The sequence below is a fragment of the Xiphophorus hellerii genome, chromosome 18 (genome assembly GCF_003331165.1).
Source record: "Xiphophorus hellerii strain 12219 chromosome 18, Xiphophorus_hellerii-4.1, whole genome shotgun sequence".
NCBI classification, from domain to species: Eukaryota; Metazoa; Chordata; class Actinopteri; order Cyprinodontiformes; family Poeciliidae; genus Xiphophorus; species Xiphophorus hellerii.
Window position 1 is genome coordinate 30112527 of NC_045689.1, and position 15784 is coordinate 30128310.

At 41.0% G+C, this 15784-nt stretch overlaps 1 protein-coding gene across 2 annotated transcripts; it reads right to left on the minus strand.

Annotated features, from left to right (window-relative positions):
- Window positions 1–1534: 1534 nt before the first annotated feature.
- On the minus strand, window positions 1535–15307 carry p4ha3 (prolyl 4-hydroxylase, alpha polypeptide III). Of its 2 annotated transcripts, XM_032545761.1 has the most exons (13): window positions 14923–15305; window positions 13480–13634; window positions 13153–13376; window positions 9003–9152; window positions 8874–8925; window positions 8143–8300; window positions 6492–6671; window positions 4683–4747; window positions 4418–4577; window positions 3588–3650; window positions 3212–3280; window positions 2568–2664; window positions 1535–2119 (listed from the first exon to the last, which is right to left on the minus strand). In XM_032545761.1, exons 1-13 carry the CDS (start codon window positions 15108–15110, stop codon window positions 2049–2051), a joined length of 1632 nt encoding a protein of 543 aa, XP_032401652.1. In that variant the 5' UTR covers window positions 15111–15305; the 3' UTR covers window positions 1535–2048. The 2 variants fall into 2 exon arrangements, 1 of the variants encoding a protein (XP_032401652.1); XR_004336586.1 differs by lacking the exons at window positions 1535–2119; window positions 2568–2664 and having other exon boundaries at window positions 3163–3280; window positions 6488–6671; window positions 14923–15307.
- Window positions 15308–15784: the final 477 nt, after the last annotated feature.

The following is a 15784-nucleotide window of genomic DNA, read 5'->3' on the forward strand; positions in this document are numbered from 1 at the left end:
TCCTTCTTTCTGTCTTTACTTCTTTTTCTGTTTTTGGTTGTTTCTTTCACAGCGACATCTAGGTGATGATCATTTAAAAATTATTATACTGATTAACCCCTTTTTCCAATTACTCCACCCTCCCAAGTTCCTTTCAGAGACTCTTATGAACAGTGTATTAATATTTCAGGAAGCAAAGGCAAACATATTATTTTTAGGTTCACAAGATATTTAAATTAAGGGCAAGAGAAGTATAGTTTCCCCAAATATCTTAGATTATAAATGTAATGTGATGGACATCACGGAAAACACTTCAGTATACCAAAATTTTGTCAAACTCCCTTATCAAAATGATAAATGTATTAGCTGATTTAATACTCCGGATAATAATAAAATGTTGCACTGTGTAGCTTAGATAATGTATTTTTATTTACAAACTGATAGAAAAAAAATTACATCTTACTGTCAGACAGTTCTTAATTTGGGTTACAAATAATTGAATTAATTAAGTTTCCAATACTGTTTATATGTCTAAAACATGAGGCATCACAAAGACTCCATCTCGTGCACCACCAGCAGAGGGAAGCACTGATCTGTCACATCATTTCTATAAAAACGGAGGAGCTGCAGAAAGACTCTGTTATGACATGAATGATTTAAACCCACTCACATGAGGAAATTTAATCAGGTTGACAACAAAATGAATTGCAGATTCACATTTTTTGGCAGTTCATTTTAAGCTTCTATTTTTCTCCAGTGTTTGTTTTTGACAGTTTGTTGCAGAATACCAAAGATCTTCTCATGTGTGTTTTAGGTAGTTTGAAGAGCCGCTGAGAGTCACTCTGCATGTTTGCTGTGGTAACAGTGAGAGCTGCACTGTGTGTGTAGGGAGAGGGGAAAAAAATAATGTCACATCAGTGACTTTAGTTTTCCAAACTTTCTGGTTTATTCGATTGCAGATCCTAACAGCATAATTTCTAGTCTTGATAAAAGCCCACAGCGTATGTAAACCACATGATTACCACTTCTGAATAATATAAGCTCCAAAATGTGAATTTTTAAACAATGTCGTCAAAGTCCAAGGGTCATTTTTGTTGTACATTCAAGCTTTTTACTAGAGCCTCCAGCGAAACAATACAGAACAACCTTCCTCTCTTTTAACAGCTCCATGGGAAAATATTGCTCAGTGTGTGCGCAGGAATGTGCAATAGAGATCTGTTACATGCTCTCTTCATATATTTTCTGTGTGTCCGTCTGTGGCTGGAAAGGCTGCCTCAGCTGGAAAGAAAATTTATGTCTCCGCGGGAACGAAAAAGTATTAAGTTAAGATCTCTGCCAGTCAAGCGGCAGGACGCTGCCCACAACATTTCAATGCAGAAGGGTTCGGTGGATTTGAGACTTTAATACTCTAGGAGAAAACCTCAACCTGTTTCCAGGTGGCTTGAGAAGTATTTTGACACATATCAGAGGAATATGCACACAGGGTCAGATGTGTTTGTTCAGAGAGATTTAAAAATGGTCAGGCTATCAGGGATATAAGTATGAGGCATAGAGAGAGGCTGCTTTAATAGTTTATTTGTTTTGCTTGACCGCATCTTCATCAGTCTTAGTCAGAAGGGATGACAGTGACAACACTCTTCTGTCAGGCATGAGAGAATGAGATGTTGTACGCAGTCTGAGCTTTACATTGTCAACGATTACCAAATTTAGGACACGTTTCATTTGATAATTTACGTCCAACGCGGATCGTGTGCCCTGCACGAGCGTCTTCCAGCATTCCTGCGAAATCCAAGAAATGTAAACACTCCTCCACTAGCATGAAGTGACTGGTGGAAACAGTTGGCCTCCATGGGCTGATTTTGCTCCACCTTCACCTCCACATCCACGGCAGGAGTGTCCAGGCTCCCTGGGGCCCTGGGCTCCAATCAAAGACGCAGGCTGGCCCCTCCGGTCCCTCCCTCGTCTGTGAACACACACACACACACACACACACATGCTCTCTCTCTCTGGCTGCTGCCTCGTCTCTTCCTGCCAACGTGCCTGACAGTAGTAAAGGCCTGTGCTCCCTCTCACTCCTCAGGATTCAGGCTGCAGCGACGCTCAAACTCTTGGCCGTACTCGTGGATCCATTTGTTGGCCACTGTGGCACAGAGACAGATTGGAACGGCTGTCAAACAAAAGTAAGCAAACAACGTTGACAAATGCGTCTCTTTTTCAGCCTTTCCAAGCACGTTGCCAACAAGCATTCCCACCTGTTTTTGCACTGCAAGTTGTTGTTGACCTACACAGCGACTTCTTTTGCAGCTGCTTCCCAATTATTATCATCATTATTATTATGCTTAGGTCGGTTTAAATAGCCTGCGAAACAGATTTCGCTTGTCTGAGCCAACCGGCAGCAGATGTTCACTTTCCAAGATGAGCCCTCAGAGTCTGAACTGCAGGCTGTAATGTCGCTATGCTCAAACGCAAAATGAAACACAGATGGGCTCCAGCTCGCCGACATGAGGAGATTAGATTAGTGTTTCGGGAAGCAGACGGCATTTTCTTGGCTTTTATCAAAAGTCTCGAGCGGGAACACCAAGACTTACCCCACTTGTCACCGATGAGCACCGGGCAGCCAGCATGCAGGGTGTCTTCGTCTCCCTGACCATTTCTGTGGAGGTTCCACCAAAAGATGGCAGCTTTCTGAGAAATACCATAAAGAGCAGATTTTAATATATTTAACACTATTTAATTTTTACAGCAATTACCAAATGAATTCTAATTAATACCAAATTACCTGAATTCATCCAGTTTTCTGAGAGGTCAAACATGTTTTCAGAATTTGTAACAGGAGTTTCAAGCAGCACATCTCTATGTGTGATTACTTTCTTTTTTTTACGCAGCGTTAAAACGCAACTAAGATTCCAGTTACAAAACGTAAACGCTACAAAACGTTCACATCGTTTCCACTCAGAGAAAACATGTTGGTAAAATTAAAAGATTACTTTAAACCCAAATCTGCCAGAAATATGAAGGATTGTGCGACTTAATGGAGGTACATAAAGGAGTTTCCTGGCAACCAGAAAAGAAAACCTCAACTTGGACGCAGAGCTGTGGGTAAGAAAATCTCTCCTTTTATAATTCTCACACAGATGGATTAGAAGCAACGGGTAAATATGAATGTAACTCAGCCTCGACGTCGAAACGTGAAGTTAGGAGAAACGTCTTGTTGATAACAGAAGTGTTTTACCTCCACAACTGGAACACTGAAGTTGGCATATATGAAGGCCGTGGAGCCGCCAGCTTCCACTGAGCTGAGCTGTGGAAAACAACATTTCTTTAGAGCAGCGTCTTGTGTTTATGCCTTGATGTAATAAATGCAAGTGAAATTCGCCAGTCAAAATGATTTAGGGATCATTATTTCTCGCAGCTATCGTGTTTTACGATCAGTTAATTCCTATGTAAAAAGGAAATCGCTGAGAAGAGTTGTAAATATGAAAGTGGGAGTGGCTGGAAACGCATCGTGAGATAAAAGGCTTTCTCCAGGGCAATCCCTGGATGAGCCCACGATACAACTACAGGAATCTGACCAGCAACCTCAATCCAAAAGCGCAGATTTGACTTACGTAGATCATGAAGGTCGACATGCGGTTCCCAGTTCTCAGCTTGAAAACAGGACTGGAGGGTGACTGGTTTTAAAAAGACACGGAAACACTATCAACATTTAACCAACACACGCAGCACTTTGCAAAAGTGACAGTTGTCCTTAGATTTTTTCACGTGTTGTCATGTTACGGCAACAATCTTCACTTTATTTTATTGGTGTGTCAATTTATACATAGAATAGTGCCGAATAGTGACGTGGAGAGAAAATAACACGTGGTTGTCCAAACTTTTTCCAGATAAAAATCTGAAACGAATGACCTCAAACTGAAGTTGTGATTCACTTTCCAGCAGGGCAGTGATCCTAAATATACAGCCAGACTTACATTAGAACAGCTCAGATGAAAGTGCTTGAATGGCCTAGTCAATGTCCAGATGTAAATCCAACTGAAAATCTGTCTACTCATGAAAACTCTCCATGCGATCTGACTGAGCACAGGGTGTTAGAAAATGGATGGATAGGTTTGACCAAGAATTAGCAAAGATGTTGACTCTCAGTGAGGCAGACTGCTATAGACAGGCACCCACAGAGTTAGTGGTGTAACTATGGTGATGAGAGAAATAAGAGAAAAAGGGCATGAATAGAAACGAATGCCACACTTTTCACATTTTAATTGGTAAAAGATTTTGAAGTCCATGCACCCTTCAATTTACACTTCAAATTCATGTGTCACTTGGTGTTGCTCTCCCAAATAAAATCCCAAATAAATACAGCTTTGCGCTCGAAATGTGGAAAAGTGCAGAAAGTTTAAGGGGAATGAACATAAACCTAACCGCAACTCTGTCGACTTACTGTGGCGTGGTCAAAATGTGGTTCATAGTGTCCACCAATCCCATAATTCACCACCTGCAGGAACTCGCCATACGGGTGCGTCACGTTCAAACCCGTTACCATGGAAATCCTTCGGTCCAACCTCCCAACGGTGGAGCTCCCCGAGGCCTTCAGCCACGCACTAGAAATGAAACATACCCAGTCGGTTCGTTACGCCTCCGGATGTTCTGATGCACACCAGCAGCAGGAACAATAGTTTGAAACTTTTTTATTTATTTTTTTTTACCTCTTGCTGATTCGATAATCTGCTGTTTCCTGCTTTTCTCCAGCTGCCACCACGGATCTCTTCAACTTGTTATGAAAGGGCAGAAAATAAAATATGAGCAGTTTTATTTGGGCTTTTAAAAAAAAAAAAAAAAATTTATTGCTCAAGCTGTTAAAGTGAACCGCAAACTGTGTCACTGCACATATTTTTGGACTGACTCTCTCCACTTCTCTAAGCCACTAAAAGTAGTTGGCAATCCCTTTGCCTTCTGCTAAATTTATGTTTGCCAGTCTCCAACAGAACTATAAAACAGCCCCACTTTGTAAAACAGCAATCTGATAGTCACATCAACAACAAAACAAATCTGCAGTTTAAACTCTTCGGACACCGAAGCAGACGGTGTCCTTTTGTGAAAACCCGTGAAATATCCCGAAAACCTCTAAACGGAGAGACCTGTTGGAAACCACTCTGGGGAAGTAAAGAGCCGTCCAGCTCGGTACCACAGGCCTGCTTCCAATCAGCCCGCAAGCTGACATAGCGATGACATGGAAACTGAGCTCTCCATCTGACCAGCGGACGGAAAACTCTCAGAGAAACCTCAAAGAGACTAAAGATTCATCATCCTAGCTAATCCACCAAACGGTTCCCGAAGCGCCTGAGTCGGCAGGCTGAGAGCTAGGAGAAAGGTTTGGTCTCCCTGGCAAAACTCAGGGAGATTGTTTGCTCTGCTGGAGGAATTTAGCTAAAAAAAAGAAAAAAAGAAGAAAGGATTCATGCTTCAGGAAGTAGAATGAGATTTGCCTTTGAGGGAAGTTGAGAATGGATTGAACCATCTTGAAAAGCGGAAGGGCATTTCTAATCTGACTGAGATGCTGAAGCGGTGATTTGATTTCATGAAAGAGAAACACAGCTACGGTATCTGGTTAAATGGCCGGGAGGTAGGAGGAAATTAAAAAGGGCTGCTATAAAAATAATAATTTTCAACTCATTCCTCAGGAGGGTCGCATTAAGTGCAAGGGGCAAAAATGATGGAATATGATAACAAAGCAATAAAACAGAGAGCATGAGGAGGTAGTAGAAATTAAAAAGCAAACAAACGTGAAAATAAACATATTTTTCTTAACATCGGGTGCGTAAAGGGGAAGCATTATGTACTTTCCGGGCACATGATGCCATTATATAGCACAATCAAATAACTGTGTTACCTTGAGTTGTTGTTATAATAATGCTGTAGATGTCAAACATAACTTTAAAGAAGTTGGACTTTGTAATTTCAGGCCTTGAAATTGGGCTTCTGTGTCTTTAAGAAACCCCTGCTCTTCCCAACAGTCCGTTTCCTGCATATCATCATAACAATGCTCCTCATTGTGCCGTTTACAACCGTTCTTAGGAGCGTTGGACTGAGAATAGTTCCACCAGGTGTTTGCTAATTGCTGCTGCCGCTAGTCTGAGGAGCTGAGAGGGGAAGGCGTGGGAGGGGTGTTCTTCACCCCGAATGGTTGCCACGGGAGACTCCAGGCTTCCCCAAACACGCACAAAAAAAATCAAAGCAACACTCAGAGTATATTTTTGATTATAGAATAACATTAGAACATTTCATAATGCTCAAAAAAGTTGATTTTACATAAAATCCACCCTTTGAAAGATAAATGTAGGTCAAAGTGTTATTAGTTCTTCTCTTTACTAATTCAAAGAAATTAAAAAAGACTGTCTTAAATTCTGCTTCAGAATCACTAGACAAACCCAGACAGACAAACATTTGGGAATTAAAGCAAATAAAAGTCAAACGTTTACACTGGAAAACGATACGCTCAAGCGACGATCACCTACGCCAGGCTGGGCGAGCCTCTTGATGTCATCCGCCTCGGCGTCTGTGAGGAAGTTGTGGAAAAGCTCCACATGAGGCTGCAGGCTCAGGATCTCCCGCCTCACAGGCTGCAGCAGCAGCGCAGGGCTGTTGTTGCTGGTGAAGAGGTCACAGAACAGTCCGGGGTTTTCAAAGTGCATCGGCTGCAAGAAGGAAAACAGGAATTATGAAGTCCGTTAATGAGATCGAACAAGGATCAAAATTTGCTATACAGTATATATAGCACATTTTGTCACATATGTCATATATATATGTGTGTGTGGGGGGGGGGGGGGGGGGGGGGGGGGGGGGGGGGGGGGGGGGTATGTATGTATGTATGTATGTATGTATGTATGTATGTATGTATTATATAAAAAAAATCAAGAGACCACTTAAAATGATCAGTTTCTCTGATTTTATTTTTTATAGGTATATATTTGAGTAAAATCAACATTGTTCTTTTATTCTATGAACTACTGACAACATGTCTCCAATATTCCAAGCACAAATTTAGTATTTATTAGAAGAAAATGAGAAATGGTCAAACTGACAAAAAAGATGCAGTGTTTTCAGACCTCAAATAATGCAAAGAAAACAAGTTCATATTCATGTAGAAACAACAAAACTAATGTTTGAACTCAGGAAGAGTTCAGAAATCAATATTTGATGGAATAACCAGGAGGTTTTCAATAGAGTTCAGTGCGGTGGGTTCCTTCATTCTCATTCATATAAATATATGAATGAGACCAACAGACTTTGGTAAAGTACCAAAGTCTGTTGGTACTTTAATTGAATAATAGCACAACTAACAATCCTGACAATAAGAAAAGATTTAGCATCAGTATATATATATACTGATGCTTAAATCCCCCCCAAATCTTTCCTTATTGTCAGGATTGTTAGTTGTGCTATTATTCAATTAAAGTACCAACAAAAATCAATATATTTGAAAATCTGTGAGCAATTAAGTGATATGAAATCTCTCTTCTATATGTAACTGGTATCGTACTACAAATAGGAATGTTTTTCAAGAGCAATGTTTTTTATTCATGGGGCTGTGATTGCTGTGTCATGCAGTGCACTACCATACAGTTACCCAAAAAGTAAGTATTAAATAGTTCTTATCACTTTTATTGTTATCATAATAGGACTAAAAATATATCATGATAAAACTTCAGTCCATATCGCCCAACACTAAACTGACGGTCATGGCCTGAAGACGCCCTGAAGTCAAGAGTGGGTAATACTTCTACAGCGCGGTCCTGCCCTCTGCAGAAGCACAAAGCGCATGAGGACCGGACAACACAGCTGCCATGATGCCTGCAAGAACCTCTGGAAGGCACAACCAGGAGGAACGCCACAAACAAAACGCTCCTGAATCTGAGCTGGAGCCTCCTTACTCAACACCACAGACAAGATGTTTTATGGAGCTTCAAAAGTGCAGTTGCTACAAAACTCTGCAAAGCTAATCACAAGCTAATCCTGCACTAGAAAGCAATCCCACACCGTCCATGAATCCACTTTATTGGTTCAAAATAATAAAAAGGCAGACAATGTGGACGTTGACATGTCTCTGCAAGATGAACTATAGGTCAGTCTGGGACACTATGTGAAGAGTCCAACGCTGATAAATACCTGGGAGCCCTGAGTCAAGCACAGTCTCTCATAAGTGTCCCGTGTGGTTAAGAAGGAGGAGCCGGGTCTTCTGAAGCTGCTCTCCCCGGTTGGACCTGCAGAACCCAGCAGCTTCTCATATTTCTCAACATTCTGCAACACCCGTCCATTCATCGGATCTGGGAAAACAAAACACGTGCAAAGAGTCACCGAGGCCGGATACAGTATTATTACAAACCATTCATTCTTCTTGAAATCTCCCGTAGTTTGTCAAAGATACAGAGTTTGCAAAAACAAAGAGCGGTTTCTGCAAAATTTTCAATTTTCTCTTGTTATAAGTGAAATAATCTGTCAGTGGAGTTAGTACTTTTTATCAATATTCAAGAATTATTGTCTTCAAACATGCTGTAAGTTAGTTTTGCCTTATTTCAATTGCACTAAGATATTTGCACTAGAAACTAGACAAAAATACTTGGTAAGATTTCCTGGTTTTGCTGTTTCTACCAGGAGCAAATTTCTTATGTGAATGAAAATAAATCTAAATCCACAGATAATTTGGGGTTTAGCTGTAACTTGTGGCAAACTTAAAAATGAGATCATTGATTTTCCTTTATTTTCACTTTATAATTACGCAACACTTGGTGTTGGTCTATCACAAAGAATTAAGGTTTTGAAACAGGCAAAATGTTGAAAAGAAAAAGTGCAGGCACCGTTCTTATTGCCTGGCACGTGAAACGCAGGCGTAGACTCACCGTGATGCAGTAACTCGTGAGACAAACTCAAGGCATACGAGACATTTCCTGTCTGAATCAAACAGAGGAATTTAGAGCAGCCCTAGCAGTCAAACATGGGACCAACGTGTGTTTTCTCTGCTCTCCTACTTTAAAGTGGGAGAAAGCCAGGTGATCCAGAGCGTCCTCTAAGGTCCCTTCGTTCTCAGGACTCCACTGTCCCGCGGCTCCCCTGAAGAGACGAACCGACTCCTCCAACCACTGCACCGAGTGGTAGTAGTCTTCCTGCTCATAGGCCACCTGTGTACAGTACAATGAAAGAAATACTTTATTCTGATGTTAACATGATTTAAGTCAGTATTTTATAAACTGTATCAGGTATTCCTTTGTGTTCCAGCATTCAGGCAAAATTTTAGTTCTGAGTCAAATAAGATCAACAACTGAAGCAGAGCTCCTTCAGATTCTCTCTGTGCTGCCATGGACCTTTCATAGAAGAACAAATAAAAACATTGTAAGATTTTGACTTCTTCCCATTGAGACAGTCATAAACAATTGCCTGTATAGTCTTTTTACAGTGTATATGTTTAACAGGTCTATTGCTATTGGCTAAAAAAGATAAATGATCACATTTATGAACCTGGAAGCAGTGCTTCATGGACGCTCCTCTCCCCCACAGCTCCTTCAGACTAGCCAGCAAAAATTGTCAAATATCTGGTGAAACTCAACATCTTATAGGAGCTACTTCTCAGAGCAATGCTGATTAAAAAAAAATGTTGTTAAAAACGTTGTGATGACTTCCTGAAAGCAGAGGGCCACAAAGAGCAGGAGTTTTTAAAGAGACACGGGCCCAATTTTAAGGTATTAAATTACAAAGTAATTACAAAGTAATTTAACACCTTACTTTGGGACCAGGTGGGTATATTCAGTAAAACCCACCTGTTTCCAAAGAGCCATTTAAAATCCACATTTAAAGCCGTCTGTGGAGCACTCAATATGTAATTATAATAGTCTTTTGCATATTTACCAGGATGCAGCTAAACATGCATCAAAATCAGATCTAGAACTGACTTATTGCTGTGGGGCCTCATGTAGGCACACTTAAGTTGAAATAAACTAGTCCCTGTAATAAATCGTCTTGTCAACGATTCCCTTATGACGCCTCAGTTCCCTTCAATGTGTGTAAAGATAACAAGTTTGAGCATCTGAACCATTACAAGGCACGTGAAAACTCCCATCAGAGACTCAGGCTGGGATCTGGTAAAACCTACAGATGAGTTCAGTTTAAATCTGTGTATAATTAACCACATTACATGCTATGCTTTATGAACCAATACATTTTTATGAGAGAACTGCTCATAAAAAAACCAGGGCACAAAAAAACCTGTGCCCTGGTTTTTTTCTCTCTCTCTCAGTTACATTTCTACATGTATATTCAATAAAACCCACCTGTTTCTAAAGAGCCATTTAAAATCCACATTTAAAGCCGTAAAACAAATCATCTGTCCTTTTGATAATCATGGCCTCAGTAACAGAAGGTTCTCTGTGTTCATTGCTCATCGGCATGAGAAAATGTCTTTTCCATTGCAGTGTCTCTCCCACACAGTGCCCTACCCTTTCACAACACCGCTGTTATAGAAAAACAAAAAAGTAGCATGGAAACATCTTTCTCTCTTTTCTCATCCCAGAACAGCTGGGTGATCTGCTCTCTCATGAAAGAGATGACTAAGCATGGAGTTGGAAGAATCCCAGTTCTGAGTGACTGAACCCCCCAACACACATGACTGACAGGCCTGGAATAGAAGCACTGCAGACCTTAAGAAAAGGAAATTATTCATGCAAAGGGACATTTATGGAATAAATCTGTTTTATTTTATTTTTATTAAACGATCTAGTCTTTTTATTTGAGTCTCGAGAGAATTTAACAAGGTTGCGCGTCCAATGAACAGCAATGACAGATAACCACCAGAGATTTGTTTCCTAAGCTCAAAAGAATTATATGTCACAGTTTCTTTTGTCATCATTTACTGCAGATTTAAGTTGCAGTATCTAATATTTAGAAAAATCTGTTTTTTCCCCATATTTATTAAAACTGTCACCATGTATGGTCTGAGACAGATAATCTGAAATAAATAAATAAATAAAAATTAAAAACTGAGCTCCTTCATCTACTCTCAGTGCGTCTATTATGGTCTGAAACTGCACTGCTCTTGGTCAAAAACAACCAATCAGAGCCAGGAGGAGGGCCTGGGTGCTGTCAGTCAACCTAATGTATGCTGCTCAATGCGCTAATGGCAGAAAAACAACTTACCGTTACAGGAAAACATTTTATCCATCTTCGTCGGTAACTATGCTAACTAGCCTTAGCCTAAATTAGTGAATGTTGTGGTGAACATTGGCTAGGATAGGTTAGCTACAGCTCTTTGCTAGCTGTTTAGAAATAGCAAGTGGGAGGGGTGAGCATGGGAGTGATTGACAGCGCTAAGACCCTCCTCCTCCTGGCTGTGATTGGTTGCTTCTGACTGGTGTATTTCTGCAGTTAGCGCTTGGAGCACTGGGAGAAGGCAGAGGAGCTCAGTTTTTTCACACATTCTCTGCCTTAAATTACACTGTAGTGACATAAAGTGCAGCTTTAACAGTGGAAACATATGACTGTTTTTTTTTTTATATTTTCCTTCTCTCCTCAGGCAGCTTGTTCTGTTATTTCGTGTTCTGTCTCTGGCCTGATGTTCATATTTGGGTCGGCCTGCTTCTGCGGAGCCCACAGTGATGTTATAGAAAACATGTGCGTGGTCTTTGTCTTGCTAAAGCCCTCAAAGTTTTTTCCATTTTGTCACATCCTCACCACAAACCTCAGGGTATTTACTGGGATTCCATGTAAACGTGCAAGTATAGCATAATTTTAAAACGGACACAAAATACACGAGTTCCATAGCAAAAAAAATAATAATCTGAAAGGTGTGGCGTGCTTTAAGATAGATCTGATCTCAAGACTTTGTAGTAGCACCTTTCATTGTAGGAACTCTCTACCAGGTTTGTCCAGACATTTCCATTCTTTGCAAATTATCTCAAGCTCACAGAGTGAGTGGAAAGAGTTTGGAGACTTTTTCTCAGTCAAGTCTTGTCTTTGACTGAGACATTCAAACACATGAACATGTTTGAACCCAAACCATTCCATTCCATTCCAGCTCTGGCTGTTTCTGTAAGGGAATTGCCTTTCTGTAAGGTGAACCTGTGCCCTGGTCTCTTTTGCCACCATGTATTTAACTCCAGTCGTCTTCCGGTCAACTTTGAATTGCTTCAACGTCCAAGCTGAAGAAAAGCATCTCCAGAACATGATGCTGCCACCGCCAGTTTTGGTCTGTTAAGGAATGCCTGGGAATAACTGTGGGAAGTAAAGTATGTAACTTTTTTTTAATGCGCTTTTTACATATTTGTTAAAACTATCACGATGTTGTGACAATAGAAGACAGATAATCTGTGAAAAGTTTGATCTCCTCCAACTTCTCCTCGAGCTGTTATTGCCATCTGAAGAAATGCACTGCTCTCGACCAAAAACAACCAATCAGAAGAGCCAGGAGGAGGGCCCTAGCGCTGCAAATCATGGCAGTGTACTCGCTGCTAAATGTGCTCTTGGTGAAGAAACAACTTACTGTTACAGAAAAACTATTTATCCGCCATCATTGGTAGCTGTGCTGGCTAGTCTGAGCATTCACAACAGGCCATGCTAGCTGCATCGTAGCAGAGAGCAAAGGGGGGGATGAGCAGTGCAACATGAAGAGTGACTGACAGCACTAAGCCCCGCCTCCTGGCTCTGATTGGTTGTTTCTAATTAACACTGGGAGAAGGCAAAGGAGCTTAGTTGTTTCGCACATTATCGGTCTCATCCCATTCGGTCACAACATGTTGACAGTTTCAATAAATATGTAAAAAAAGAAACATTTTATTAAATGTTACATACTGCAGCCTTAACACTGCTTCAAGTTCCCCCACAACTTCATACGAAACACATTAAAGTTTGTGGTGGCAATGTGAAAAAATCTGGAAAACCTCAGGGGGTGTGAATTGTTTTGCGTGCGCCACAGTTACCATCTATCTGGGTTTTTAAACATTTTTTATTTTTTTCAAAATTTCACTCCTTCCTCCTGGGCTGTGAAGAGTTTGGCAGGTAACGTTTTGATTGACGGGACTAAACCACAGGTTTGCACCTAAACAAAGCGATCTCATTGATTCACGAGAGAGCCGATATCAATAGAATATGAGCTGACGAAGAAAGGATCAGTTTCTCTGTGCCGTGGATCACCTTCCCAACCAGGAAGCAGTCGTCACCAGACAGCGAGACAGACACAGCAGGCGAGCAGACGTCAATCACACCTCCACCGCTGGCCCTCTGGAAGCGGCCCTCTACCAGGCTTGAGACTTGGAGGGAGTACACATCCTGGAGCCTCATCAGCCCCTTTGCAGCCCCCCGGAGGTCTTCCACTTTGGGCAAGTGAGACTCCTCTTCCTCGTATCTGGACCTGAGGGCTGAACGGAGCATTAATGAAAGGCTGAGGTTTGCTTGTGACGGCTGAAAACGCGGAAGAAGTTCAGGTATCATTAGGGGAGGAGGGAGAGGGACAGAGCTCACTTTGAGCGGCTTCTTGAGCTTCGTTGCTGTAGACGACGTTCAGCCACTCCGAATGCAGCCGCTTGACGAGCGTGAAGGCCACCAGTGGGTTCGCTGTTGCAGCTGCGGGGCCTTTGTAGAGCTCCGTGTGGAGGTCGGACACTTTGGTATGAAACCTGTGCGAAAGATGAGATCGGGGGCCACAGAGAGGTGAACACATATGGTCCTCATCAGACTGGAAAGAATAGAAGTGAAAGATATACTGAACCTGGGTAACAACCTGACACCTTCCACAAATACTTCGTACTCCCTAAACCCATTCAATGTCACAATGCAGCTTCGATGTATCTTGTTAGCATTTTTATGTGACGGACCAAAAGAATAATACATGAATCTAAAATTGGTTTAATTACAAAAAAAAAAAAAAAGATTTTTGAAAGTGGGGCCTTGAATTTGTTTTCACCATACCTGACTCCATCACCGCCCAGGTGGTCTGGTTCTGGTCTACTTTGAATCCCCAAATGGAGAAGCAGCATTCAGGTTCTGTGCACTACAAATCTGGAACAAACTTCCAGAAAACTGTAAAGATGCTGAAACACCGAGTTCCTTTAAATCAAGGCTAAAACCCCACCTGTTTACAGATGCCTTTGCTAACTAGTAACTGGAACACTGATCAATATATTTTATGAATATTTGCTTGACTATTTGACAAAAGATATATTGCTTGTTTCATAATTCATTGCTGTGAAATGTCTTTTTACGGTGGGAAGCTTTTTGAGCCGCCTTGTTTCTGAAATGTGCTAAACACATAAACGTGACTTCACTTGCAATCAAAACAACCATTAATCATCATAAATGATGTATGTGAGAATGTGGCTGTTCTTACTTTTTTTTTTTTTTTTTCCGCCAGTTGTTTGTTGATTCTTGTGTGTGTGAATTGTGAGAGTTATTTTTTGTTTTTGGGCATGTGCACCGACTGATGGCACCCTTTGAATTTCGTTGTCCTTGTGACAATGACAATAAAGATTTATCTTATCTTATCTTATCTTACTTTGGATCATTGGCTGGTTCTGGACAGAGAGAGAGGAAAATATGTCCAGCTATATTAATACTGGAGAAAACACATAAAGAACACATAAAGTGTAATTTGCTAGTTGTTGTTTTTTTTCCTTTCTCAAGGCCTTGCATAGTTCTGCATCAAAGCATGCCAATAATGACTTTAATTATGTCACACTTTATAACAAAACCACTTCTTTTTAGTGGCTAAAAAGAAGGGGAAAAACCCACAGAACACATAAATGAAACAGTTTTAAAAAGGAAATAAAAAATAGAAAAATAAATAGTTAAGCTATTAAGCTGCATTTAATTCATAAACCAAAGGGTGGAGGCGGCTGCAACAGAGAAATAAACAGATTTCTGATGAAAAGTCCTTGACACCGAGTGTGTACTTTCGCCATCACTCACCGCTTGATGTCCTCCAGTCTCTGCTGCTCGCTGTCGATATAAGTTCTCAGATAATCGATCAGTTTCCTCTCGACGTCAATGGCTTGCCTGACGTTTTGGAGCGACGTGTACATTTCTCCTTGGGCCTGGAAAGCGAGAGCAGCGGCGAGGAAGCAGCAGAGACGGAAAGCCGCCGGAGGAGCCTCCATCCCCTCGAAAAGTGAACTTCGTCGTTATCATGGCATGAGCTGAGCTTCTCACGGCTCCTGTCATCCGAAGGCTCGGTTCTGATCCGGGATCGGCTTCTCTCTGTGAGGAACTTCACCAGAATTCACCTATTGGAAGTTGTGTTGAGGCGACAATATTTTAAACTCTTTCATTTATTAACCGAGTTTTTAAGCACAGTTGTAAAAAAAAAAAAAAAAAAAAGAAAAGAAAAGAATTTTCCAAAAATAAGAGCTCCTTTAACCAGCTTTTTGCTCTACAGCGACATCTGCTGGTCAAACTGTGCCAGTACTACTAAATCTACTCGCATCTGGCAACACCAGCTACTCTGTGTGACTGATCTGTGGGGAGGACAACAAATAACCAATACAGCCAGACAGTACAGCAAACAACCACAGTTGACAGACTATATAGTTGATATTGTAAAAAGAAAACACAGAGATCAATTAAAATATGGATTTATTATGCGTTTTCTGTGCAAACGCTTTTCAAATAAGATCTCTGATTCGTGTAGTGCAGGCGAGTCCCACCTGTTTACCCAGCAAGACAAACGAATCAAGTTTACTTTGGATTTATTTTTCATTTATTGCCACTTTCTATTTTTATCTGTACTGTACAACAATGACACAAACACATAATATTTCAACAAAGATAATGC

Bases quoted from the DNA above. Each gene is read 5' to 3' on its own strand.
- p4ha3 (XM_032545761.1), bottom strand. From the start codon at position 15,110: ATGGAGGCTCCTCCGGCGGCTTTCCGTCTCTGCTGCTTCCTCGCCGCT. The intron at 9,153-13,152 runs GTGATCCACGGC...TACTGTACACAG, and splicing joins ACTGCTTCCTGGTTGGGAAG to GTGGCCTATGAGCAGGAAGA. The intron at 3,651-4,417 runs GTAAGTCGACAG...TTTTAAAACCAG, and splicing joins CACATTTTGACCACGCCACA to TCACCCTCCAGTCCTGTTTT.